At 42.3% G+C, this 26,837-nt stretch overlaps 1 protein-coding gene across 1 annotated transcript; it reads right to left on the reverse strand.

Annotated features, from left to right (window-relative positions):
- Positions 1-2,574: 2,574 nt before the first annotated feature.
- LOC124292124 (calbindin-32-like) lies at positions 2,575-25,975 on the reverse strand. The gene is made up of 11 exons (XM_046729179.1): positions 25,752-25,975; positions 22,251-22,336; positions 20,475-20,564; positions 16,556-16,642; positions 12,189-12,245; positions 11,955-12,038; positions 9,158-9,213; positions 4,912-4,957; positions 4,627-4,683; positions 3,298-3,369; positions 2,575-3,091 (listed from the first exon to the last, which is right to left on the reverse strand). Exons 1-11 carry the CDS (start codon positions 25,885-25,887, stop codon positions 2,927-2,929), a joined length of 936 nt encoding a protein of 311 aa, XP_046585135.1. The 5' UTR covers positions 25,888-25,975; the 3' UTR covers positions 2,575-2,926.
- Between the last annotated feature and the right edge of the window lie 862 nt (positions 25,976-26,837).

Consider the following 26,837-nt stretch of genomic DNA (forward strand, 5'->3'; position numbering starts at 1 on the left):
TATACAGTGTCTACATACCAGGGTGTCTGATCCACTTTACGTGTGTAGTGTATACAGTGTCTACATACCAGTGTGTCTGATCCACTTTACGTGTGTAGTGTATACAGTGTCTACATACCAGTGTGTCTGATCCACTTTACGTGTGTAGTGTATACAGTGTCTACATACCAGGTTGTCTGATCCACTTTACGTGTGTAGTGTATACAGTGTCTACATACCAGTGTGTCTGATCCACTTTACGTGTGTAGTGTATACAGTGTCTACATACCAGTGTGTCTGATCCACTTTACGTGTGTAGTGTATACAGTGTCTACATACCAGTGTGTCTGATCCACTTTACGTGTGTAGTGTATACAGTGTCTACATACCAGTGTGTCTGATCCACTTTACGTGTGTAGTGTATACAGTGTCTACATACCAGTGTGTCTGATCCACTTTACGTGTAGTAGTGTATACAGTGTCTACATACCAGGTTGTCTGATCCACTTTACGTGTGTAGTGTATACAGTGTCTACATACCAGTGTGTCTGATCCACTTTACGTGTGTAGTGTATACAGTGTCTACATACCAGGGTGTCTGATCCACTTTACGTGTGTAGTGTATACAGTGTCTACATACCAGTGTGTCTGATCCACTTTACGTGTGTAGTGTATACAGTGTCTACATACCAGTGTGTCTGATCCACTTTACGTGTGTAGTGTATACAGTGTCTACATACCAGTGTGTCTGATCCACTTTACGTGTGTAGTGTATACAGTGTCTACATACCAGTGTGTCTGATCCACTTTACGTGTGTAGTGTATACAGTGTCTACATACCAGGGTGTCTGATCCACTTTACGTGTGTAGTGTATACAGTGTCTACATACCAGTGTGTCTGATCCACTTTTCGTGTGTAGTGTATACAGTGTCTACATACCAGTGTGTCTGATCCACTTTACGTGTGTAGTGTATACAGTGTCTACATACCAGTGTGTCTGATCCACTTTACGTGTGTAGTGTATACAGTGTCTACATACCAGTGTGTCTGATCCACTTTACGTGTGTAGTGTATACAGTGTCTACATACCAGTGTGTCTGATCCACTTTACGTGTGTAGTGTATACAGTGTCTACATACCAGTGTGTCTGATCCACTTTACGTGTGTGTAGTGTATACAGTGTCTACATACCAGTGTGTCTGATCCACTTTACGTGTGTAGTGTATACAGTGTCTACATACCAGTGTGTCTGATCCACTTTACGTGTAGTGTATACAGTGTCTACATACCAGTGTGTCTGATCCACTTTTTACGTGTAGTGTATACAGTGTCTACATACCAGTGTGTCTGATCCACTTTACGTGTGTAGTGTATACAGTGTCTACATACCAGTGTGTCTGATCCACTTTACGTGTAGTAGTGTATACAGTGTCTACATACCAGTGTGTCTGATCCACTTTACGTGTGTAGTGTATACAGTGTCTACATACCAGTGTGTCTGATCCACTTTACGTGTGTAGTGTATACAGTGTCTACATACCAGTGTGTCTGATCCACTTTACGTGTGTAGTGTATACAGTGTCTACATACCAGTGTGTCTGATCCACTTTACGTGTGTAGTGTATACAGTGTCTACATACCAGGTTGTCTGATCCACTTTACGTGTGTAGTGTATACAGTGTCTACATACCAGTGTGTCTGATCCACTTTACGTGTGTAGTGTATACAGTGTCTACATACCAGTGTGTCTGATCCACTTTACGTGTGTAGTGTATACAGTGTCTACATACCAGGGTGTCTGATCCACTTTACGTGTGTAGTGTATACAGTGTCTACATACCAGTGTGTCTGATCCACTTTACGTGTGTAGTGTATACAGTGTCTACATACCAGTGTGTCTGATCCACTTTACGTGTGTAGTGTATACAGTGTTTACAGTGTGTCTGTAGTGTATACAGTGTCTACATACCAGTGTGTCTGATCCACTTTACGTGTAGTGTATACAGTGTATACAGTGTCTGAGCCACTTTATGTGTAGCCAGTGGGTGTCTGAGCCACTAAAGGGCAACGTCAGCACGAGTTGTATGAAGCCTATGATTGAAAAATACGATGTGTCGTTAAGATTATCATCCAATGATCGATGGAGAAAACAAACCGCTTTGAGCATGCACATAGGATGGACTATAGCGCTATATAAATACCCATATAATAAAAATAATAATAATGTATGTAGTGTATATCCATTCTACATAGACGCAGACGTTTGAGTTGTCTGACATATGGAGTTTCTTCGCCGCTTTGTGTCAAGCATACATATCATTCTTTGAGTGGCATTTTAGAAGTTGGTGTAATGAACAACGAGGAGAGTTCTATGGATATACAACTTCTTTAAAATTACGTTTCGGTGTAGCTACTAACACCGCTATAGCCTTGCCTTCAGTATTGTACATCACTTGCTTGTATATTCATAGAACTCTCCTCGTTGTTCATAACATACATGCACAGAGACTATAAAGGGAGCATTTCTTCTTGTCGCAATGTTTAGTTTCCCTCACACAATACCACTCTTTGATAGCCGATTACAAATTCTCGGATTCTTTTCATATCAATTTATTCAACATTTAAGAACTGTATGGTTTGTTGGAAAGCAAATAAAATATATGCACATCACCCAAAGAGTCACACGCTTGAAGCAGCACATACTGTGTTTTAATTGAAAGAAGTTCAGTATGGGAGGAATTCGTGAAGAAAAACCCACGCCATGTAGCAGTGTGTAAAGGTAGGCACAATTATCCGAGTAAGTGGTTCAGTCCTCACAGCTGACTATAGGTCAAACGTACAGCACGGACACAGTTCACCTACAGCTGTCACACTGAACCAGGGTTATAAACAGGTGCATGTTGCATGGAAGAGCTGTCATAATGAAGGCCATGGTAGATCTGCTTGTCAGTTGGGATCCTGGCTTATGGATGCCGCAAGTCCTTTACGGCACTCTTCTTGTCTGTTCATCAGAACAACTGTCAGCTCCTCCTTGTTAATTTTGCCCTCCTTGTTTTCACAGGAGAATAGCAGTAAGTCTTTCAAGTCAGCCAAATCATCCGCGTCGTAATCCTTGAAAGAAATAACACAACTCAAAAGATCATGAGATTATTATTTTGATCGTTGGGCACAAACAAAGATCACTTTCAAAGGGACAGTGGAATTACATGTCGAGAATAGTGTGTATAAACATATATTAATGAGACATGTAATTCACATCAGAGCATAAGAAGAAATGGTTATATAAATTAAAGATAAAGACATAAAATATAGCTTACTTCTTGAACCAGTTCCATCAAATCCTTCAGGAACCCATGCAGTTCATCATTCTCGATCGTTTCATTATGGTCCTGCATCACAAACAACATAACTCAACTCCAGCATTCTGATCAGTCCCTAGGACTGGCATGCAACGGTTTGTTCTAAAATATAACGTTTAAACTTACCCCTATGCAATGACTGGGTAACCTGTACGGGACCTTAGTTTCCTGAGAAGCGGACAGAAGCATGTGGTGTCATGGACACGAGGTCCTTGTGTTTTGACGTATGGCAACAGAATCGTTATACATCATATCAGAAAGAAAAACAGCATGTGCTACTGATAATTGAAACAACTGAATGCTGTATGCCCCCTCAGAGTTAAAGACAGAAGAATTATTCAGATGCATAGAATGCTTGAGACCTGGTCAACACAAATGTCACGTTGAATCGTCTCTTTTGTCGGTACAAGTGTGATCTGGACATGGAATCGATACCAGACGCTTGGATCAGTTGCTTGGCGACAAGCTGGTCATCGACACAGGTGTTCGACCTCACAGCGGGAAGAAATGTACCTTCTGCTTGAAGCAAGCGGCGCTAAACTTTCTACAGTGCGTAGTCCTCTCTGGTCTTCGCTCAAGGAGGGCATGCATTCACATACCGCTGACCCACTGATCACACGAAGGCACGTTTGGATAGGGATTGCCAGTTGGAGCAAGGACGTATATTTATATACGTCTTTGGTTGGACAGACTAGGACTGGGCTCCCATGATCAAGAGTTCACAGATTGTCGTGCCCGAGTGTGGTGGAGACATGGAGAAAGCGTTCAGCGTAGCCAAACGTGACCGCCATTGCAGTCTGTAGAGACCGTACACTAGATCAAACGGACTTCATCCCAGTGAATCATTAACGCTGTACTACTTCAAGAGAGCAATGGACGCTCGGAGAGGTCTGCTGGTTCACCAGACCAAGGCTGTATCGAACATATATGGAACCAGGTCCACAAACTCAACAATACTGTTACTGCAGGGTGGAACAATGTCCATCAGGGAAGTGTGCAGACACGTACGGGAGAGTATGAGTCAATATTGTCTTGTCTAGTTCAACAGATGCACAAGATGTGACTCATTACCTTTTAAAGCGGTGATCCTTAGCAAACCATGAGTAGTAAATGTGAGAGAGACACACACACATACTGAAGTAAACAAAGCGTTTACCTTTAATGTATAAACACAACACATAATGTAATGGGTTACACATACTATCCCATTCCAGTAAGTGGTGTGTTTTATACACAGGTGTTACCAACGTAAGACATAGCCAAGCAAAGATTACAAGATGACCTCACCCTGTCGTATAAGGCGAACACCTGCTCCACGTCTTCCTTTGTCAGTGTAGAGGCACTCTGTGATCAGAAGAAACACAAGGAATGTACTGCAATAGCTAAATGTGGAAAACCATCCGTTTTCCTAGAATAGTTGATACTAGATATTGGGCAACCCACGAGCAGGTATATCGTGCTGACAAAACGATGACTATAAGTCCGATTCGAACAAATGATAATTGGATCCTGTGATTTCGCTCTCCACAGCAATTCCTGTCTTCAGAAAAGGAATAAGACTGCCATACTCACTTTGAAAATCGGTCTACAAAGGAAGTTTTCTTTCACTGGTAGAAGTCTGAAACAAAGCGTTTTTGTCACTTTTATGTGTTAATATTTGATATAATATGTAAACAATCATAATCATCATTATCATCTGCAGTGAAATGGTAATCAAATACATACATATGTACACATATGTCATGATACATGCTTAAGTCTGAATATATTCTCTACGGTTTTGGCAGAACTTGATCGGCAGTCAGCTAGTTAGATGTAAACTACCGGGCAAAAAGAAAGTTACCACTTTTAAAATAATTGTATAAAAAACAAAAATACTGGCACAGGTTTGAACCCAAGCAGAAAACATTCACAAAAACGCAACACGGTCCAGATAACAATGCAGCTGTCCAAAAACTTCGTACGAATCGTGCATTAAAAGTGAAAAACGTAAATGTGGGACATTGGTCCAAATGCACGTGCATGATTGTGGCATGATTGTTGGTCAAGCATGCAGTAACCAAAACAAAACCATCACGAATATGTCAAGAGTTACGCAAGGGCAACGAAACAGGGTGATCGGCATGGCCGATACGGGGGCACCACAACGTCAGCCTGCAGGTCACCATCAGCAAATTGATAAACCGCTACCAGCAAACAGGCCAGACCAGGACCGCCCAAGATGGGGGGAAGACCAAGATTCACGACATCGGCCGAAGCCCGCTACATCCGGCAGATACACCTCCAGAATAGATTCGTGACGGCGACAGTACTAGGACACGCCATCAACAGACGCACAGTCCTTCGAGGACTTGGTATGGCTGGTATACGATCCTACCGCCCCTTCCTTGGAATGGCCTTGACTGGTCTACATCGTTAACGCAGACTGCAATGGCACGAACTGTACGTCGGTGACAGCGACGTTGACGAGAGAGAGAGAGAGAGAGAGTAGTTTATAAAGATGAAAGTCAGTTCAGTCTGTTAAGAACGGATAACAGACGACGTAAAGGTGAGCAACTGGGGCCAAACTGCGTTCAGAAGTTCATCTGTTAGATGGAGGGGGCGTCATGGTATGGGGCGGCATATGTGGCCTGAGAACAACAAATGAAAACTGAATGTCCGGCCATACAGGGATGAAATGTTGAGATGTTTTGTGGTGCCCTTAGTTCGACAACAGCCAAGAGGAGTCATTTTGCAGCATGACTACGCAAGGCATCACACAGCCAGAATTGTTTGAGAATACCTGCACAACGTTAACGTGTGTCTTAGCCCTGATCTTGGACCCCTTGAGTCTTTCTTAATGAATTGCGGCAAATGCAAGCCCAGTATTACAATGAAGTTTTAGTCAAATTATTGGAAAATGATTTCTGTTTGTAAAATAATTATGATAAATCTCACATATGTCTTTGTTACTATTTTTGGTCAAGTGGTCAAGTGAAGTCGGTGATAACGTTCTTTTGCCCCTTCCTTGGTGGCCGCAATTCATCACCTGCAACACCATGTTACCCAATCCAATCTATCTCACAATTACCTACAACCCATCTATATCTTTATCCACTACAAACCAAAATGGACCTTGAATATTTCACAGGTATTTCCATTTATCTCACCATTACATACAACCCAATGATGCCCAGGTATTTACACCTGCCTCATTGTCACCTACAACCCAATGTTGCCCAGGTATTACCACCTGCCTCATCGTCACCTACAACCCAATGTTGGCCTCGTATTTCCACTTGCCTCATTGTCACCTACAACCCAATGTTGCCCAGATATTTCCACCTGCCTCATCGTCACCTACAACCCACTGTTGCCCAGGTATTTCAACCTGTCTCATCGTCACCTACAACCCAATGTTGCCCAGGTATTTCAACCTGCCTCATCGTCACCTACAACCCAATGTTGCCCAAGCATTTCCACCTGCCTCATCGTCACCTACAACCCAATGTTGCCCAAGTATTTCAACCTGCCTCATCGTCACCTACAACCCAATGTTGCCCTCGTATTTCCACCTGCCTCATCGTCACCTACAACCCAATGTTGCCCTTGTATTTCCATCTGCCTCATCGTCACCTACAAGCCCACTTTGCCCTCGTATTTTCACCTGCCTCATCGTCACCTACAACCCAATGTTGCCCGGGTATTTCAACCTGCCTCATCGTCACCTACAACCCAATGTTGCCCTCGTATTTCCACCTGCCTCATCGTCACCTATAACCCAATGTTGCCCTCGTATTTCCATCTGCCTCATCGTCACCTACAAGCCCACTTTGCCCTCGTATTTTCACCTGCCTCATCGTCACCTACAACCCAATGTTGCCCTCGTTTTTCCACCTGCCTCATCGTCACCTACAACCCAATATTGCCCTCGAAATTCAACATGCCTCATCGTCACCTACAACCCAATGTTGCCCTAGTATGTCCACCTGCCTCATCGTCACCTACAATCCAATGTTGCCCAGGTATTTCAACCTGCCTCATCGTCAACTACAAGTCCATGTTGCCCAGGTATTTCAACCTGCCTCATCGTCACCTACAACCCAATGTTACCCAAGTATGTCCACCTGCCTCATCGTCACCTACAACCCAATGTTGCCCAGGTATTTCAAGCTGCCTCATCGTCACCTACAACCCAATGTTGCCCAGGTATTTCAACCTGCCTCATCGTCACCTACAACCCAATGTTGCCCAGGTATTTCAACCTGCCTCATCGTCACCTACAACCCAATGTTGCCCAGGTATTTCCACCTGCCTCATCGTCACCTACAACCCAATGTTGCCCAAGTATGTCCACCTGCCTCATCGTCACCTATAACCCAATGTTGCCCTCGTATTTCCATCTGCCTCATCGTCACCTACAACCCAATGTTGCCCAGGTATGTACACCTGCCTCATCGTCACCTATAACCCAATGTTGCCCTCGTATTTCCATCTGCCTCATCGTCACCTATAACCCAATGTTGCCCAAGTATTTCCACCTGCCTCATCGTCACCTACAAGCCCATGTTGCCCAAGTATTTCCACCTGCCTCATCGTCACCTACAAGCCCACTTTGCCCAAGTATGTCCACCTGCCTCATTGTCACCTGCAACCCAATGTTGCCCAAGTATGTACACCTGCCTCATCGTCACCTACAACCCAATGTTGCCCAAGTATTTCCACCTGCCTCATCGTCACCTACAACCCAATGTTGCCTAAGTATGTCCACCTGCCTCATCGACACCTACAAGCCCATGTTGCCCAAGTATTTCCAACTGCCTCATCGTCACCTACAAGCCCATGTTGCCCAAGTATTTCCACCTGCCTCATCGTCACCTACAAGCCCATGTTGCCCAAGTATTTCCATCTATCCTAGCTGCTTCCTGCGACTATTTTTGTGTAACTCCAGGCCTTTTGTGGTTATTTCCATGTTTCTGCTTGTTAGCTGCTTCCTTACTCGTCTGCAGGCATGTCCGTGTTTCCCTAAAGTGCTACGCTCGGTACAGTCCAGCTCCTTTGTGGGTATTTACTTTACTTTCAACTTCATTCTGGCTCCTCTGGGGCTACTTTCCTGTTTTCCTTAGATACAATCCAGCTCCTATATGGGTATTAACGTACCTCTCAAGTTCCTTCCTCTGCATCTACTTCCGTGTTTTCCTTAGATACAATCCAGCTCCTCTGTTGGTATTTACGTATCTCTCAAGATCCTTCCTCTGTATCTACTTCCGTGTTTTCCTTAGGTACAATCCAGCTCCTCTGTTGGTATTTACGTACCTCTCAAGCTCCTTCCTCTGTATCTACTTCCCTGTTTTCCTTAGATACAATCCAGCTCCTATATGGGTATTTACGTATCTCTCAAGATCCTTCCTCTGTATCTACTTCCGTGTTTTCCTTAGATACAATCCAGCTCCTCTGTTGGTATTTACGTATCTCTCAAGCTCCTTCCTCTGTATCTACTTCCGTGTTATCCTTAGGTACAATCCAGCTCCTATGTGGGTATGTACGTATCTCTCAAGATCCTTCCTCTGTATCTACTTCTGTGTTTTCCTTAGGTACAATCCAGCTCCTCTGTTGGTATTTACGTATCTCTCAAGTTCCTTCCTCTGTATCTACTTCCGTGTTTTCCTTAGGTACAATCCAGCTCCTATTTACGTGTTTCTTTAAGCTACTATCCCACTATGCTGTGGGTATTTCTGTGTTTCTCTCACCTACTAATCCATTCGTCTGTGGGTGTTTACATGTTTCTCATATCTGAGAACATAGCTTTTTACTGAAATCATCGAAATACCTTACTTACTTTGCCATTTCACTCAGTTGTAGCTTCCCATCTTTGTTCCGGTCAAACATCTGAAGCTGCAAGACAATCAAGACGAAAACAGGATTAAGTACTGCTAATACCATTGCTACGGCTACTGCTACTGCTTCTGCTACAAATTTGTTTTTACTATCACCACAACTAATACTACTCTCATAACTACTACAAATACGACTGCTTCTTATCGCTACACCACCTCGACGATTACCACCACATGATTGTACAGGCAAGTGTGTGCGTGCCTGTTGTTAAAGATTTGACCCATGCAATCAAAATTGATGTACCTGTATCTATCATACCTTTTACAAACAAAGAAATATATTCAGTTGCATCGATCTTTGGATAACGACACATTTCCGGATGAATGTCCACACGACATCATCAACTCTATAACTGAAGGGATACTTCCTACTTCGTCTTACAAAACCGCCCAAAGGAATACAATAACCCTAGAATTGAACAGTTCGAAATTTAATTGCCATTGATTTTTAAACGATGAGAGTATAATGAATTCCTACTGTGGCACTAGTTGTCTTCACACATAAATATAAGACCATCTGCAAATAATAGAAGGAACATTTTTTGTAAATCTGGATACAGTATAATTCCTTATTCACAAGGCTATGGCTAAGATTCAACATGCAGAGGAAGAAAATGGTTACATACACACACACATACACACACGCACGCACGCACGCGCACACACACACACACGCACGTACGTACGCACGCACGCACACACGCACACTGGACTATACTGGACTATCATCTATAACTATATGTTGGTTTTCTGTTGTTTCTCGCCACACATTGCAGTGTGAAACTGAGGGACCATAAGGTCACATAAGGTGACATTGACACACAAATAGGTTGGGTATTGGTGATTCTAGCTGATGATATTTGATCGTTTTGTTTCATCATCGAGTTTCGTGTTCGTTCGTTTTTTGAGAAATAGGAATAGACTGTGTGACACACTGTAATCTGCAACAGATGTGATGACATATCATGTCTGTGTGACACACTGTCCTCTGTAACAAATGTGATGACATATCATGTCTGTGTGACACAATGTCCTCTGTAACAGATGTGATGACATGTCATGTCTGTGTGACACACTGTCCTCTCTAACTGACATGTCATGTCTGTGTGACACTGTAATCTGTAACAGATGTGATGACATATCATGTCTGTGTGACACACTGTCCTCTGTAACAGATGTGATGACATATCATGTCTGTGTGACACACTGTCCTCTCTAACTGACATGTCATGTCTGTGTGACACTGTAATCTGTAATAGATGTGATGACATGTCATGTCTGTGTGACACACTGTCCTCTGTAATAGATGTGATGACATATCATGTCTGTGTGACACACTGTCCTCTGCAACAGATGTGATGACATATCATGTCTGTGTGACACACTGTCTTCTGTAACAGATGTGATGACATGTCATGCCTGAGTGACACACTGTTCTCTCTAACAGATGTGATGACATGTCATGTCTGTGTTACGCTCTGAAATCTGTAACAGATGTAAAATCAGGAGACGACTGTGACACACTGACCGTTTATTGCTGTAACATCTGGACATGGTAGAGTGATGCATTGACTTCTGTTACATCTATTATAATAATACATCTCTGAGTCACGCACTGACTTCTGTAACAGGTGTCAACACATTACATGTGAAGCCATTCGGTTCCGCAGGGAGAAGGTCTTCCAGACACACTGTTCTTGTTTTGTTGGTCAATGGATACAAAGGTAGATTGCACTCAGCTGCAGATGTTATTCGTTCCACTTAGGAATCGAAAGCTTATCCTTAAGAATCTTAATTGAAATGCCACATTTCCATTGAATAATGGGGACAATGATTGAAACTAATTATTGATGAACTTAACATTAAAAAAATTGCCTAGAAAGTTTTATTTAGTAGAGTAAATATGGATTACTAAAGGTGGTATATCATCATGTATTGAGTTTAACGACTGTCGTCACCATGGTGACACGCAGTGGAGACAGTCGAGGGTGCACTCTACCATAACGATAAGTGCAATTAGTTTTACACAGACAAATGTATTGATGAACACAACAATATCGCTTTGCTGCTGTCATGAAAATGATGATTGTTGAAACAATGCTTTATTCATTTTGTAGATGAGGTGAGTGACTGAGTTATAATCGATATTCTAGGACAACTGTTTATATAATGAACGTATGTAACATCAGCCTATGCCATGAGCTGTCCTAGTACATAACAACGTAACCGCATATGCCATCAGCTGTCCTAGTACGCAACAACGTAACCGCCTATGCCATGAGCTGTCCTAGTACATAACAACGTAACCGCATATGCCATCAGCTGTCCTAGTACGTAACAACGTAACCGCATATGCCATCAGCTGTCCTAGTACGTAACAACGTAACCGCCTATGCCATGAGCTGTCCTAGTACATAACAACGTAACCGCCTATGTCATGAGCTGTCCTAGTACATAACAACGTAACCGCATATGCCATGAGCTGTCCTAGTACCTAACAACGTAACCGCCTACGCCATGAGCTGTCCTAGTACGTAACAACGTAACCGCCTATGCCATGAGCTGTCCTAGTACATAACAACGTAACCGCCTATGCTATGAGCTGTCCTAGTACGCAACAACATAACCGCCTATGCCATGAGCTGTCCTAGTACGCAACAACGTAACCGCCTATGTCATGAGCTGTCCTAGTACGTAACAACGTAACCGCCTATGCCATGAGCTGTCCTAGCGACATACCATCGTATCAGCGTATGTGATGAGCTGTTCTTCAGAAACTTCTCTTTCCTTTTTGGACTGCTTGAGTAGGTCGTAAAGAAAATTCTGAAACAAGCAAAAATATAAATAAATCCCAAACCAACAGTCACAGGGAAAATGTGAAACGCCAAGTATAATGTGATTTTATTTTCTCTGACTCCAAACAAAAACCCAATGCTTGCACTTCCCACGATATGCAGATGTTTTGTCTCCTACCTTGAGTTCGTCTGCCTCAATGTAGCCGCTGTGGTCAGTGTCATACTGGCGCCAGATCTGGAGATAAACACAAACAAAAACATAAACCAGGCTAAAAACATATCTGGGTATTCAGATGCTAAAATAACATTTCTCCACTAAAATCCCCGTAAATCACTGTACTGATAGATCGTCTAACCAAACCTTCGTCAACGCCACATTGTATTATCAACATGTTAAGGGATGTTTATACCAACCTTCGTCAACACCACGTTGTATTATCAACATGTGAAGGGATGTTTATACCAGCCTTCGTCAACACCACGTTGTATTATCAACATGTTAAGGGATGTTTATACCAACCTTCGTCAACACCACGTTGTATTATCAACATGTGAAGGGATGTTTATACCAGCCTTAATGAACACCACGTTGTATTATCAACATGTTAAGGGATGTTTATACCAACCTTCGTCAACACCACGTTGTATTATCAACATGTGAAGAGATGTTTATACTAACCTTTGTCAACACCACGTTGTATTATCAACATGTTAAGGGATGTTTATACCAACCTTCGTCAACACCACGTTGTATTATCAACATGTGAAGGGATGTTTATACCAGCCTTAATGAACACCACGTAGTATTATCAACATGTTAGGGATGTTTATACCAACCTTTGTCAACACCACGTTGTATTATCAACATGTTAAGGGATGTTTATACCAACCTTCGTCAACACCACGTTGTATTATCAACATGTGAAGGGATGTTTATACCAGCCTTAATGAACACCACGTAGTATTATCAACATGTTAAGGGATGTTTATACCAACCTTCGTCAACACCACGTTGTATTATCAACATGTTAAGGGATGTTTATACCAACCTTCGTTAACACCACGTAGTATTATCAACATGTGAAGGGATGTTTATACCAACCTTCGTCAACACCACGTTGTATTATCAACATGTTAAGGGATGTTTATACCAACCTTCGTCAACACCACGTTGTATTATCAACATGTTAAGGGATGTTTATACCAACCTTCGTCAACACCACGTTGTATTATCAACATGTGAAGGGATGTTTATACCAGCCTTAATGAACACCACGTAGTATTATCAACATGTTAAGGGATGTTTATACCAACCTTCGTCAACACCACGTTGTATTATCAACATGTTAAGGGATGTTTATACCAACCTTCGTCAACACCACGTAGTATTATCAACATGTGAAGGGATGTTTATACCAACCTTCGTCAACAACACGTTGTATTATCAACATGTTAAGGGATGTTTATACCAACCTTCGTCAACACCACGTTGTATTATCAACATGTTAACGGATGTTTATACCAACCTTCGTCAACACCACGTTGTATTATCAACATGTTAAGGGATGTTTATACCAACCTTCGTCAACACCACGTTGTATTATCAACATGTTAAGGGATGTTTATACCAACCTTCGTCAACACCACGTTGTATTATCAACATGTGAAGGGATGTTTATACCAGCCTTAATGAACACCACGTAGTATTATCAACATGTTAAGGGATGTTTATACCAACCTTCGTCAACACCACGTTGTATTATCAACATGTGAAGGGATGTTTATACCAACCTTTGTCAACATCACGTTGCATTATAAACATGTGAAGGGATGTTTATACCAGCCTTAATGAAGACCACGTAGTATTATCAACATGTTAAGGGATGTTTATACCAACCTTCGTCAACACCACGTTGTATTATCAACATGTTAAGGGATGTTTATACCAACCTTCGTCAACACCACGTTGTATTATCAACATGTTAAGGGATGTTTATACCAACCTTCGTCAACACCACGTTGTATTATCAACATGTGAAGGGATGTTTATACCAGCCTTAATGAACACCACGTAGTATTATCAACATGTTAAGGGATGTTTATACCAACCTTCGTCAACACCACGTTGTATTATCAACATGTGAAGGGATGTTTATACCAACCTTTGTCAACATCACGTTGTATTATAAACATGTGAAGGGATGTTTATACCAGCCTTAATGAAGACCACGTAGTATTATCAACATGTTAAGGGATGTTTATACGAACCTTCGTCAACACCACGTTGTATTATCAACATGTTAAGGGATGTTTATACCAACCTTCGTCAACACCACGTAGTATTATCAACATGTGAAGGGATGTTTATACCAATCTTTGTCAACACCACGTTGTATTATCAACATGTTAAGGGATGTTTATACCAACCTTCGTCAACACCACGTTGTATTATCAACATGTTAAGGGATGTTTATACCAACCTTCGTCAACACCACGTTGTATTATCAACATGTGAAGGGATGTTTATACCAACCTTCGTCAACACCACGTTGTATTATCAACATGTTAAGGGATGTTTATACCAGCCTTAATGAACACCACGTAGTATTATCAACATGTTAAGGGATGTTTATACCAACCTTCGTCAACACCACGTTGTATTATCAACATGTGAAGGGATGTTTATACCAACCTTTGTCAACACCACTTTGTATTATAAACATGTGAAGGGATGTTTATACCAGCCTTAATGAACACCACGTAGTATTATCAACATGTTAAGGGATGTTTATACCAACCTTCGTCAACACCACGTTGTATTATCAACATGTTAAGGGATGTTTATACCAACCTTCGTCAACACCACGTTGTATTATCAACATGTGAAGGGATGTTTATACCAACCTTCGTCAACACCACGTTGTATTATCAACATGTGAAGGGATGTTTATATCAACCTTCGTCAACACCACGCTGTATTATCAACATGTTAAGGGGTGTTTATACCAGCCTTAATGAACACCACGTAGTATTATCAACATGTTAAGGGATGTTTATACCAACCTTCGTCAACACCACGTTGTATTATCAACATGTGAAGGGATGTTTATACCAGCCTTAATGAACACCACGTTGTATTATCAACATGTTAAGGGATGTTTATACCAACCTTCGTCAACACCACTTTGTATTATCAACATGTGAAGAGATGTTTATACCAACCTTAATGAACACCACGTTGTATTATCAACATGTGAAGGGATGTTTATACCAACCTTCGTCAACACCACGTTGTATTATCAACATGTGAAGGGATGTTTACATCAACCTTCATCAACACCACGTTGTATTATCAACATGTGAAGGGATGTTTATACCAACCTTCGTCAACACCACGTTGTATTATCAACATGTTAAGGGATGTTTACATCAACCTTCATCAACACCACGTAGTATTATCAACATGTTAAGGGGTGTTTATACCAACCTTCGTCAACACCACGTTGTATTATCAACATGTTAAGGGATGTTTATACCAACCTTCGTCAACACCACGTTGTATTATCAACATGTGAAGGGATGTTTATACCAACCTTTGTCAACACCACGTTGTATTATAAACATGTGAAGGGATGTTTATACCAGCCTTAATGAACACCACGTAGTATTATCAACATGTTAAGGGATGTTTATACCAACCTTCGTCAACACCACGTTGTATTATCAACATGTTAAGGGATGTTTATACCAACCTTCGTCAACACCACGTTGTATTATCAACATGTGAAGGGATGTTTATACCAACCTTCGTCAACACCACGTTGTATTATCAACATGTGAAGGGATGTTTATACCAACCTTCGTCAACACCACGCTGTATTATCAACATGTTAAGGGGTGTTTATACCAGCCTTAATGAACACCACGTAGTATTATCAACATGTTAAGGGATGTTTATACCAACCTTCGTCAACACCACGTTGTATTATCAACATGTGAAGGGATGTTTATACCAGCCTTAATGAACACCACGTTGTATTATCAACATGTTAAGGGATGTTTATACCAACCTTCGTCAACACCACTTTGTATTATCAACATGTGAAGAGATGTTTATACCAACCTTAATGAACACCACGTTGTATTATCAACATGTGAAGGGATGTTTATACCAACCTTCGTCAACACCACGTTGTATTATCAACATGTGAAGGGATGTTTACATCAACCTTCATCAACACCACGTTGTATTATCAACATGTTAGGGATGTTTATACCAACCTTCGTCAACACCACGTTGTATTATCAACATGTTAAGGGATGTTTACATCAACCTTCATCAACACCACGTTGTATTATCAACATGTTAAGGGATGTTTATACCAACCTTCGTCAACACCACGTAGTATTATCAACATGTTAAGGGGTGTTTATACCAACCTTCGTCAACACCACGTTGTATTATCAACATGTTAAGGGGTGTTTATACCAACTTTTGACAACACCACGTTGTATTTTCAATCGTTAAGGGAAGTTTACACCTACCTTCATGAACTCTACGCTGGATTCTAAAGGATGTTCATGCCGAAATAACAACAGAAAATTCTCCTCCATCGGCAGAATCTGGGCTAACTGAAAGCACACAAATGTTGCCAGTAACTGTTGGTGAATACAATTACAATTGAGAGACTAGAAATCCATGTCCGAGTCCACCTCAAGCTTGGACTACCTACACGTGCTCGTGAATGTACCTCTGTTGCGAAACATAAACCACACCTGGATGGCTGTTTTAAATAGCGCCGTGTTATTTGAATCAGGCTGAAGTATGGAGAGTGTACAGTGTGGTGTACAGAATAATCGCAGATACTAGGCAGTGACTGTAGTAGCTGGAAGAGATCGTATTGTTGTAGCTGATATGTATGTAGTGGTAGCTGGAGGAGATAGTACTGTTGTACCTGATATGTATGTGGTGGTACCTGGAGGAAATAATACTGTTGTAGCTGATATGTATGTGGTGGTAGCTGGAGGAGATAGTACTGTTGTAGCTGATATGTATGTGGTGGTAGCTGGAGGAGATAGTACTGTTGTACCTGATATGTATGTGGTGGTAGCTGGAGGAGATAGTACTGTTGTAGCTGATATGTATGTAGTGGTAGCTGGAGGAGATAGTACTGTTGTACCTGATATGTATGTGGTGGTAGCTGGAGGAGATAGTACTGTTGTAGCTGATATGTATGTAGTGGTAGCTGGAGGAGACAGTACTGTTGTAGCTGATATGTATGTGGTGGTAGCTGGAGGAGATAGTACTGTTGTAGCTGATATGTATTTGGTTGTAGCTGGAGGAGATAGTACTGTTGTAGCTGATACGTATGTAGTGGTAGCTGGAGGAGACAGTACTGTTGTAGCTGATATGTATGTGGTGGTAGCTGGAGGAGACAGTACTGTTGTAGCTGATATGTATGTGGTGGTAGCTGGAGGAGATAGTACTGTTGTAGCTGATATGTATGTGGTGGTAGCTGGAGGAGATAGTACTGTTGTAGCTGATATGTATGTGGTGGTAGCTGGAGGAGATAGTACTGTTGTAGCTGATATGTATGTGGTGGTAGCTGGAGGAGATAGTACTGTTGTAGCTGATATGTATTTGGTGGTAGCTGGAGGAGATAGTACTGTTGTAGCTGATATGTATGTGGTGGTAGCTGGAGGAGATAGTACTGTTGTAGCTGATATGTATTTGGTTGTAGCTGGAGGAGATAGTACTGTTGTAGCTGATATGTATGTGGTGGTAGCTGGAGGGACATAGTACTGTTGTAGCTGATATGTATGTGGTGGTAGCTGGAGTAGCTGGAGACAGTACTGTTGTAGCTGATATGTATGTGGTGGTAGCTGGAGGAGACAGTACTGTTGTAGCTGATATGTATGTGGTGGTAGCTGGAGGAGATAGTACTGTTGTAGCTGATATGTATGTGGTGGTAGCTGGAGGAGATAGTACTGTTGTAGCTGATATGTATGTGGTGTAGTGGTAGCTGGAGGAGATGTGGTGGTAGCTGGCAGAGATAGTACTGTTGTACCTGATATGTATGTGGTGGTAGCTGGAGGAGATAGTACTGTTGTAGCTGATATGTATGTGGTGGTAGCTGGAGGGAGACAGTACTGTTGTAGCTGATATGTATGTGGTGGTAGCTGCTGGAGGAGACAGTACTGTTGTGTACCTGATATGTATGTGGTGGTAGCTGGAGGAGATAGTACTGTTGTAGCTGATATGTATGTGGTGGTAGCTGGAGGAGATAGTACTGTTGTAGCTGATATGTATGTGGTGGTAGCTGGAGGAGATAGTACTGTTGTAGCTGATATGTATGTGGTGGTAGCTGGAGGAGATAGTACTGTTGTACCTGATATGTATGTGGTGGTAGCTGGAGGAGATAGTACTGTTGTAGCTGATATGTATGTGGTGGTAGCTGGAGGAGATAGTACTGTTGTAGCTGATATGTATGTGGTGGTAGCTGGAGGAGATAGTACTGTTGTACCTGATATGTATGTGGTGGTAGCTGGAGGGAGATAGTACTGTTGTAGCTGATATATGTATGTGGTGGTAGCTGGAGGGAGATAGTACTGTTGTAGCTGATATGTATGTGGTGGTAGCTGGAGGAGATAGTACTGTTGTAGCTGATATGTATGTGGTGGTAGCTGGAGGAGATAGTACTGTTGTAGCTGATATGTATGTGGTGGTAGCTGGAGGAGACAGTACTGTTGTAGCTGATATGTATGTGGTGGTAGCTGGAGGAGATAGTACTGTTGTAGGTGATATGTATGTAGTGGTACCTGGAGGAGACAGTACTGTTGTACCTGATATGTATGTGGTGGTAGCTGGAGGAGATAGTACTGTTGTAGCTGATATGTATGTGGTGGTAGCTGGAGGAGATATAGTACTGTTGTACCTGATACTGTGGCTGTAGCTGATATGTATGTAGTGGTAGCTGGAGGAGACAGTACTGTTGTACCTGATATGTATGTGGTGGTAGCTGGAGGAGATAGTACTGTTGTACCTGATATGTATGTAGTGGTAGCTGGAGGAGATAGTACTGTTGTAGCTGATATGTATGTGGTGGTAGGTGGAGGAGACAATACTGTTGTAGCTGATATGTATGTGGTGGTAGCTGGAGGAGATAGTACTGTTGTAGCTTATATGTATGTAGTTGTAGCTGGAGGAGATAGTACTGTTGTAGCTGATATGTATTTGGTTGTAGCTGGAGGAGATAGTACTGTTGTAGCTGATGCGTATGTAGTGGTAGCTGGAGGAGATAGTACTGTTGTAGCTTATATGTATGTAGTTGTAGCTGGAGGAGATAGTACTGTTGTAGCTGATATGTATGTGGTGGTAGGTGGAGGAGACAGTACTGTTGTACCTGATATGTATGTGGTGGTACCTGGAGGAGATAGTACTGTTGTACCTGATATGCATGTGGTTGTAGCTGGAGGAGATAGTACTGTTGTAGCTGATATGTATGTAGTGGTAGCTGGAGGAGACAGTACTGTTGTACCTGATATGTATGTGGTGGTACCTGGAGGAGGAGATAGTACTGTTTGTAGCTGATATGTATGTGGTTGGTAGCTGGAGGAGATAGTACTGTTGTAGCTGATATGTATGTGGTGGTAGCTGGAGGAGATAGTACTGTTGTAGCTGATATGTATGTGGTGGTAGCTGCTGGGAGATAGTACTGTTGTAGCTGATATGTATGTGGTGGTAGCTGGAGGAGATAGTACTGTTGTAGCTGATATGTATGTGGTGGTAGCTGGAGGAGATAGTACTGTTGTAGCTGATATGTATGTGGTGGTAGCTGGAGGAGATAGTACTGTTGTAGCTGATATGTATGTGGTGGTAGCTGGAGGAGATAGTACTGTTGTAGCTGATATGTATGTGGTGGGTAGCTGGAGGAGATAGTACTGTTGTAGCTGATATGATATATGTGGTGGTAGCTGGAGGAGATAGTACTGTTGTAGCTGATATGTATGTGGTGGTAGCTGGAGGAGATAGTACTGTTGTAGCTGATATGCATGTATGTGGTGGTAGCTGGAGGAGACATAGTACTGTTGTAGCTGATATGTATGTGGTGGTAGCTGGAGGAGACAGTACTGTTGTACCTGATATGTATGTGGTGGTAGCTGGAGGAGATAGTACTGTTGTAGCTGATATGTATGTGGTGGTAGCTGGAGGAGACAGTACTGTTGTAGCTGATATGTATGTGGTGGTACCTGAAGGAGATAGTACTGTTGTAGCTGATATGTATGTAGTGGTAGCTGGAGGAGATAGTACTGTTGTATGAGCATGATATTTACATGGATACTGTCGAGCTGCCTTTGGTCCTGTGAAAAACAGCTCCAACAGAGGGACCATATAGCTTCGCATAAGTGTGATTAAGAGTCTGAGATCATATATACTGCCAGCCGGCGTGCTTGTTATTCTTACCTCAGTGATGTCAATTTTGCCGTCTCCATTTTCATCAAAGGCGTTGAGCATGAGGTCCTTTGCATCGTCCAAGGCAGCCTGGGACACCACCTGTTGATAAGGTCAGATTCATCATGACAAAAAACTGACCTTTAAAAAGTAGCAATCTCTATAATGGGGTCCGTCGAAGTAATCTTACAATGCGCATAACCCAGTTACACTGTCAGTTATTACTGGTGTATGCCAAACTGACCCAATTTGCCCTACGTGGTCCACTTCTCATGTTTATATTCCCTGCAATATGTGTACCGATCACAGAGAGGTAACACTCATTTGTATTGATCAAAGCCAATAACACAAGTAGCACATGACAACTGAAAGATCAATGACATATAATAGTTTGGATGGATATCAGTAACATATATTCGTGTCTTTAAGTTTCTTACTCTAACATTGTAGGTCCTTCTCTCCAGCAATCCTTCATATCACGTTTTTCATAAGTTGGGATGAGCCATTCAGCTCTGGCGTGCCGCACATTGGGTCAAAATAACAGTACATAATTTCCCCTAAACTAGATAATATTATAAAGTACAAATAATAAATAAAATACAAAATATACATGGTGTGACCAGTGATTTTGCCTAAAGGTTTGATGAATCCGTAAATAGGTTTGATGAAATCGAGCCTTCCAACAGCCCAACTCGCTGTCCTCATGAGCCAGGCTACCAGAGCCCGCTGACCGCACGATTAGAAATTTTGCATGCAGCTAATCTCCTCGGCGACCTCAAAACAACACATGGTTGCCTGAAGGTAATAGTGTTTGAAGCGGAGAAACGCTAAGAGTAATGTATACATATGATCGAGTCTATGGACTTCCTGGACAAGCGTGGACGTGCCTTAAGTCGTCCTGATGAACACCAGGCGATCATCAGCTTAAGACTGCATGACATGAGTTAGGCCTGTAATGATATTGACTGACATGGCTGCCTATTGTCCTTGGAAAGGCCACTGGACAGTACTGCCGAGACAACAAACTGGCGCAAAAATCTGTGCTGCGTATGCTCGTGGTTGGGTCATGTTTTGTCTTTCAGCATGAGATACCACTCGTCCAAACCGTGCACGTTTCGTCCCTGGCTACCCCCAGCAACAAAAAACCACTAAAATGCAGTCCTCAGCATTCCACCACTGAGCACGTCCGGGCAGGATGGGTAAAAATACAAATAGATTGTATATATTATACACTCCTTTACTGCCGAGGTAGGTTTTGAAAACAATCTGAATTTGAAACATCGCCGGTAGTTGTGAAAGGGTTACACGGACCCGTGAAGATCCGGATTAGAATTGGTCTTCAGTAACCCATGCTTGTCGTAAGAGGCGACTAACGGGATCGGGTGGTCAGGCTCACTGACTCGGTTGACACATGTCATCGCATCACAATTGCGTAGATCGATGCTCATGCTGTTGATCACTGGGTTGTCCTGTCCAGACTCGATCATTGACAGACCGCCGCCATATAGCTGGACTATTGCTGAGTGCGGCGTAAAACTAAACTCACTCACTCACTAGGTTACACGGATCGTTCCAGTGTACCGCTGATGTCGACAAGCATACATCGATATTACATCACAACACATAATTATACAATCAAAGCATAAACAGAGGTGACATGTATTATAAGATCATTATGAAAACCTAACATATTGCCTCGGTGGGAGTGTGCGTGACAGGAGACGTGTCATGGATATGAGGGTAAGGTTATTTGTTGATGAGTGCAGTGTTACAGACTGCCCGACTCACCTCTGGACCGACATCCTGGGAGTTGACGCTAGTCACAAGCTCGAAAAGGAACTGATCCAGCTCCGTACCTTCGATAAAGCCGTTACCTGCATGGAGAGTGAGATACATTGTTAAAATTTACTATTGTGTTACTACACACATTACAAAAATGTATCGATTCATCATAACCACCCTGATGTGTATGGGGAACAATGTAAGCCCAGATATTCACTATATTTATATAATGAAGCCAAGTCTTCTGTGGGAAGCGAACAGTAGCGAAAGCTTGCTCGGGGTCATCATTTTGAAAGGTAATGCGTCAAAGAATGGGTGTCTGTTGAAATAGCCAGAGACAATATTGCTTAAAGGAATATCTAATAGCCAAACGTTGACATGATCCACCCAAACAACAGGCCACCAATAATCCAAATGGGAGTAAGATTATGATCACAACCTGGTACCGTTGTCGCATGCTCCCAATAAATGTCTGGTTGGTTGCCAAGGGCATCACACTTCAGTAATATCATTGGTTCTTGTAGATTTGCCGGATGGACAGGGCGTCGTGAGCGGCCTGCAGCTTCGTTCACGTGTATTCGATCGAACGGAGATATGAGGACTAGGATAACAACACTGTCATTGAAGGTTGGTCCGTCTCACGTACACACCCAGGATGCCATCCCCCGTGGCGCACCCCTGTTATCGTGCCACGCTCCAGCCCAGCTCTACTATACTTGACAAAAGTTCGGCTGCTTAAGGATCCTCTTTGTCTCCGTCACAGTCTGGCAGGACGATCTTTGATCTCCCTATGAGTGAAAGGTACTGGAACCAAATCTTGGTCTGTCTAGTTGACATGGTCTGCAGCCTAATCCAATACTAGTACTTCCTCCGGCTACCACTGCTTGTTCCCCTGTGATGTCGGGTAGGTCGGATGTGTGCGGAGACTAAGACGACTACGCACTCTCTGAGTAGAAATACTTACACCACGAATGTTCTAGGTCTCAGCCCATTAATGAATGTTGTTGCAATCTGACTACGTACATAAACTTTAACTATAACAAGCCATCGATACCAAACAGCAAGGCATTGTATACCACTCAGAAATATTAACTATAACAGACCACCGATACCAGGACAGACAGCATGACGTGATTACACAATGCCATTTACAACAGCATGACGTTGTATACCACGTTCAGAAACATTAACTATAACAGACCACCAATACTAGGACAGACAGCATGACCTTGTATACCACGTTCAGAAACATTAACTATAACAGACCACCGATATCAGGACAGACAGCATGACCTTGTATACCACGTTCAGAAACATTAACTATAACAGACCACCGATACCAGGACAAACAGCATGACCTTGTATACCACGTTCAGAAACATTAACTATAACCGACCACCAATACCAGGACAAACAGCATGACCTTGTATACCACGTTCAGAAACATTAACTATAACCGACCACCAATACCAGGACAGACAACATGACCTTGTATACCACGTTCAGAAACATCAGCTATAACAGACCACAGATACCAGGACAGACAGCATGACCTTGTATACCACGTTCAGAAACATCAACTATAACAGACCATAGATACCAGGACAGACAGCATGACCTTGTATACCACGTTCAGAAACATTAACTATAACCGACCACCGATACCAGGACAAACAGCATGACCTTCCATACCACGTTCAGAAACATCAGCTATAACAGACCACAGATACCAGGACAGACAGCATGACCTTGTATACCACGTTCAGAAACATTAACTATAACCGACCACCGATACCAGGACAAACAGCATGACCTTGTATACCACGTTCAGAAACATCAGCTATAACAGACCACAGATACCAGGACAGACAGCATGACCTTGTATACCACGTTCAGAAACATCAGCTATAACAGACCACAGATACCAGGACAGACAGCATGACCTTGTATACCACGTTCAGAAACATCAGCTATAACAGACCATAGATACCACTACAGTTGTCAGTTTGTAGACTTTCACTCTGTGCTCATGGGTGTTTGCTCCGTAACTATATAAGTTGATAACTTCGATTTCACCGCCAACCAGTCCATTGTCACACACTGTGTTCATTCGAAGGACGTGTAATTCTACATATTCAAGTTACAAATCTTTGTTCAGTTATGCCCCAATCTCATTTTCGTTTCTTGAAAACCTGTACATCTTGAGAAAGGTAGCTGCAAAGTCAAGATTTGAGTATGGGTTAGAAACCAACTATCCAAACAGGTGACGGATGGATACACTGTACCATAGTATTACGGCTGGTGGCTGTGCGAGTTGGCACCAACACCAACTACTACCTTCGAGTGGTTTTAAAAGTATGTCCGTGTACACTAATTAGAATCTTCTGTGATCTTCTCCCAAACTATGCTGGTGCTTTACAGGAATTATAGCAATTCTTGTGACTGAAGCTGAATTCACGACGAGGCAACACCGCCCTCTCACGTGATGGCTGCATTATAACACAATCAATCGTAGAATCACATAGGATGTGTTTCCCTAAACACACACAACGGATTTATCATTATTTTTGTAATTATAGCATATTTATAGCACATACACATGCATTATCATGTATGTTATCATTCGAAAACCATGTGTAAGGACTAGATTTAAGCATTAATCACTTCTGTTTGGACAATCCAAAACTATTAATCGTCGGGGATGTGTCATGCATTGACTGTTATGAATATATATACTCAACGGCAGTATCAGCCAACGTTTACATTGTTTGTAGATAACAAATCTATACAAGCTTCCCCTCCCAACTCCACTTATTGTACAATCATTCATAAACATATATCTGTCGTTATCAACTTAGCTAGTGTAGAGCAGCTGCCACCATTGATTATCCCATTCAAGTGTTATTATGTCCGTAATTACTTGTTCTAGTTATCATCGCATTGATTAAACTTGGCATTAGTTCCACGACACGTCATTTTGCCGCCATAAACACAGTGTTTACCATACTGGAGGCATGTTCCCCAGCAGGGATATTGTCAGGCGTGATGTCCACCTTATTGAGCTTATCAAGTCAGAACAAGTACAGTCCACAAACTAGCAGTCCAGTCCATCTATCATTATGCAGATGACAATGTCTGCTGGTGTCTGCTAATGATTTTCAAGCCAAGTCAAAAAAATCAATGAAAGCACAAAGCCCAGTAGACCACAGTAGCGTATACGAGTCAGTGGTTGTGTGAAACTCCCCTTACCCAGGTAGTGTCGTCCAGTATACGTGAATATATATGTATGTATATATTGATTATGAAGCGAGGACTTCTGTTACCTTGTCATCTGGCATACTATTTACATACACAATTATCTCCACGACTATATGGTGACCCTGGCTCATAAACTATGGGCAGAAAATGTATTGCAACTTTTTTGTTATTACTGAGGAAGTACTTGTTCAGATTGTCAAATAGCACATGACTTGGCTTCCTGAAACTTGCAATGGCATGGACACTTACCGTCATTGTCGTAATGGTTCCACACATCCATGAACTGAGTGGCTGATATTTGTTTCAGATCCCTTGTTTTTAAATCCCTAAACTGACGTAGGAAGTTTGCTGAAGGTTTCGCGGCATGTGTTTGTTTGCACGCCATCTTCTGAGGGGGTATCAGCGTCGACTCCTGCAGCTCCAAGTCAACTTCTCAGCACGGGCAGGGCGATACCTGTGATGAGCATGCGCACAAGGGACGATCGATATTAAGCAAATAACGTAACAGGTGTTGTCCAACATTTGTGTCTAATCATACTGGAGAAACAAATACGAGGAGCACTTTCATTTCCATTCGTCTCTAGGAAGCTCACCGCGTATAAAGAGTCATTATCAATAGTCAGACTAAACAGAGGTCATTCCTAGTTTTAGTGTTGGACGTGTGGAGATATTCGGTCAAACAGGTAGCTCAAAGGTACTCATGATTGGCACGCGTTTATTGACTATTGCAATTATGATTATGAAACTGTAGTCGGTGTGTCGATAGCAGTATGAGACCCGGGATGATAAAACGCCCGCCGAGCCTAATCGATCTGTGCCGTTGTCGGGGCCAGCGCCGGCTGCTCTTCAGGGATATTGTCCTCATCCAATCGACCAGCCATACGTGTTTTGTTGCGGCGGTCCCACTGGGGAACATGTAACGCTAGAATTCGTCACGTGTAGAATATTTGCATCGATTGATGTTAGGAAGCATGAAAAGCGCCATGTACATATAAACAAGACATCTGCCATGAGAACAGGACCACATAATGGCTGAAACAACTCTGGACAAAGGCAGGAAATTTACAGTTACGCTTAAATTTTTACTCTGTCTGTCCGTCCGACTCTCTCTCTCTCTCTCTCTCTCTCTCTCTCTCTCTCTCTCTCTCTCTCTCTCTCTCTCTCTCTCTCTCTCTCTCTCTCTCTCTCTCTCTCTCAAATAAAGAACAAATCCATGTAATCATCTTTTTGTGTTTCCTTTGTTGTTTAGTATGTGTTGTGAACAGGAGCAGATGTGTTTATGTTATGTCGGTAGCGCGCCTGTACGCCATGTAAATGAGTGGTGCAGATAAAGGC

This window comes from Haliotis rubra, unplaced genomic scaffold (genome assembly GCF_003918875.1).
Source record: "Haliotis rubra isolate DU_JTF1 unplaced genomic scaffold, ASM391887v1 Scf1134, whole genome shotgun sequence".
NCBI classification, from domain to species: Eukaryota; Metazoa; Mollusca; class Gastropoda; order Lepetellida; family Haliotidae; genus Haliotis; species Haliotis rubra.

Excerpts from the sequence above, each read along its gene's own strand:
- LOC124292124 (XM_046729179.1), bottom strand. The coding sequence starts at position 25,887 with ATGGCGTGCAAACAAACACATGCCGCGAAACCTTCAGCAAACTTCCTA. Across the intron at positions 12,246-16,555 it reads CCAGCGTAGAGTTCATGAAG|ATCTGGCGCCAGTATGACAC; the intron begins GTAGGTGTAAAC and ends GTTTATCTCCAG. Across the intron at positions 3,370-4,626 it reads TGTTCGCCTTATACGACAGG|GACCATAATGAAACGATCGA; the intron begins GTGAGGTCATCT and ends TTTGTGATGCAG.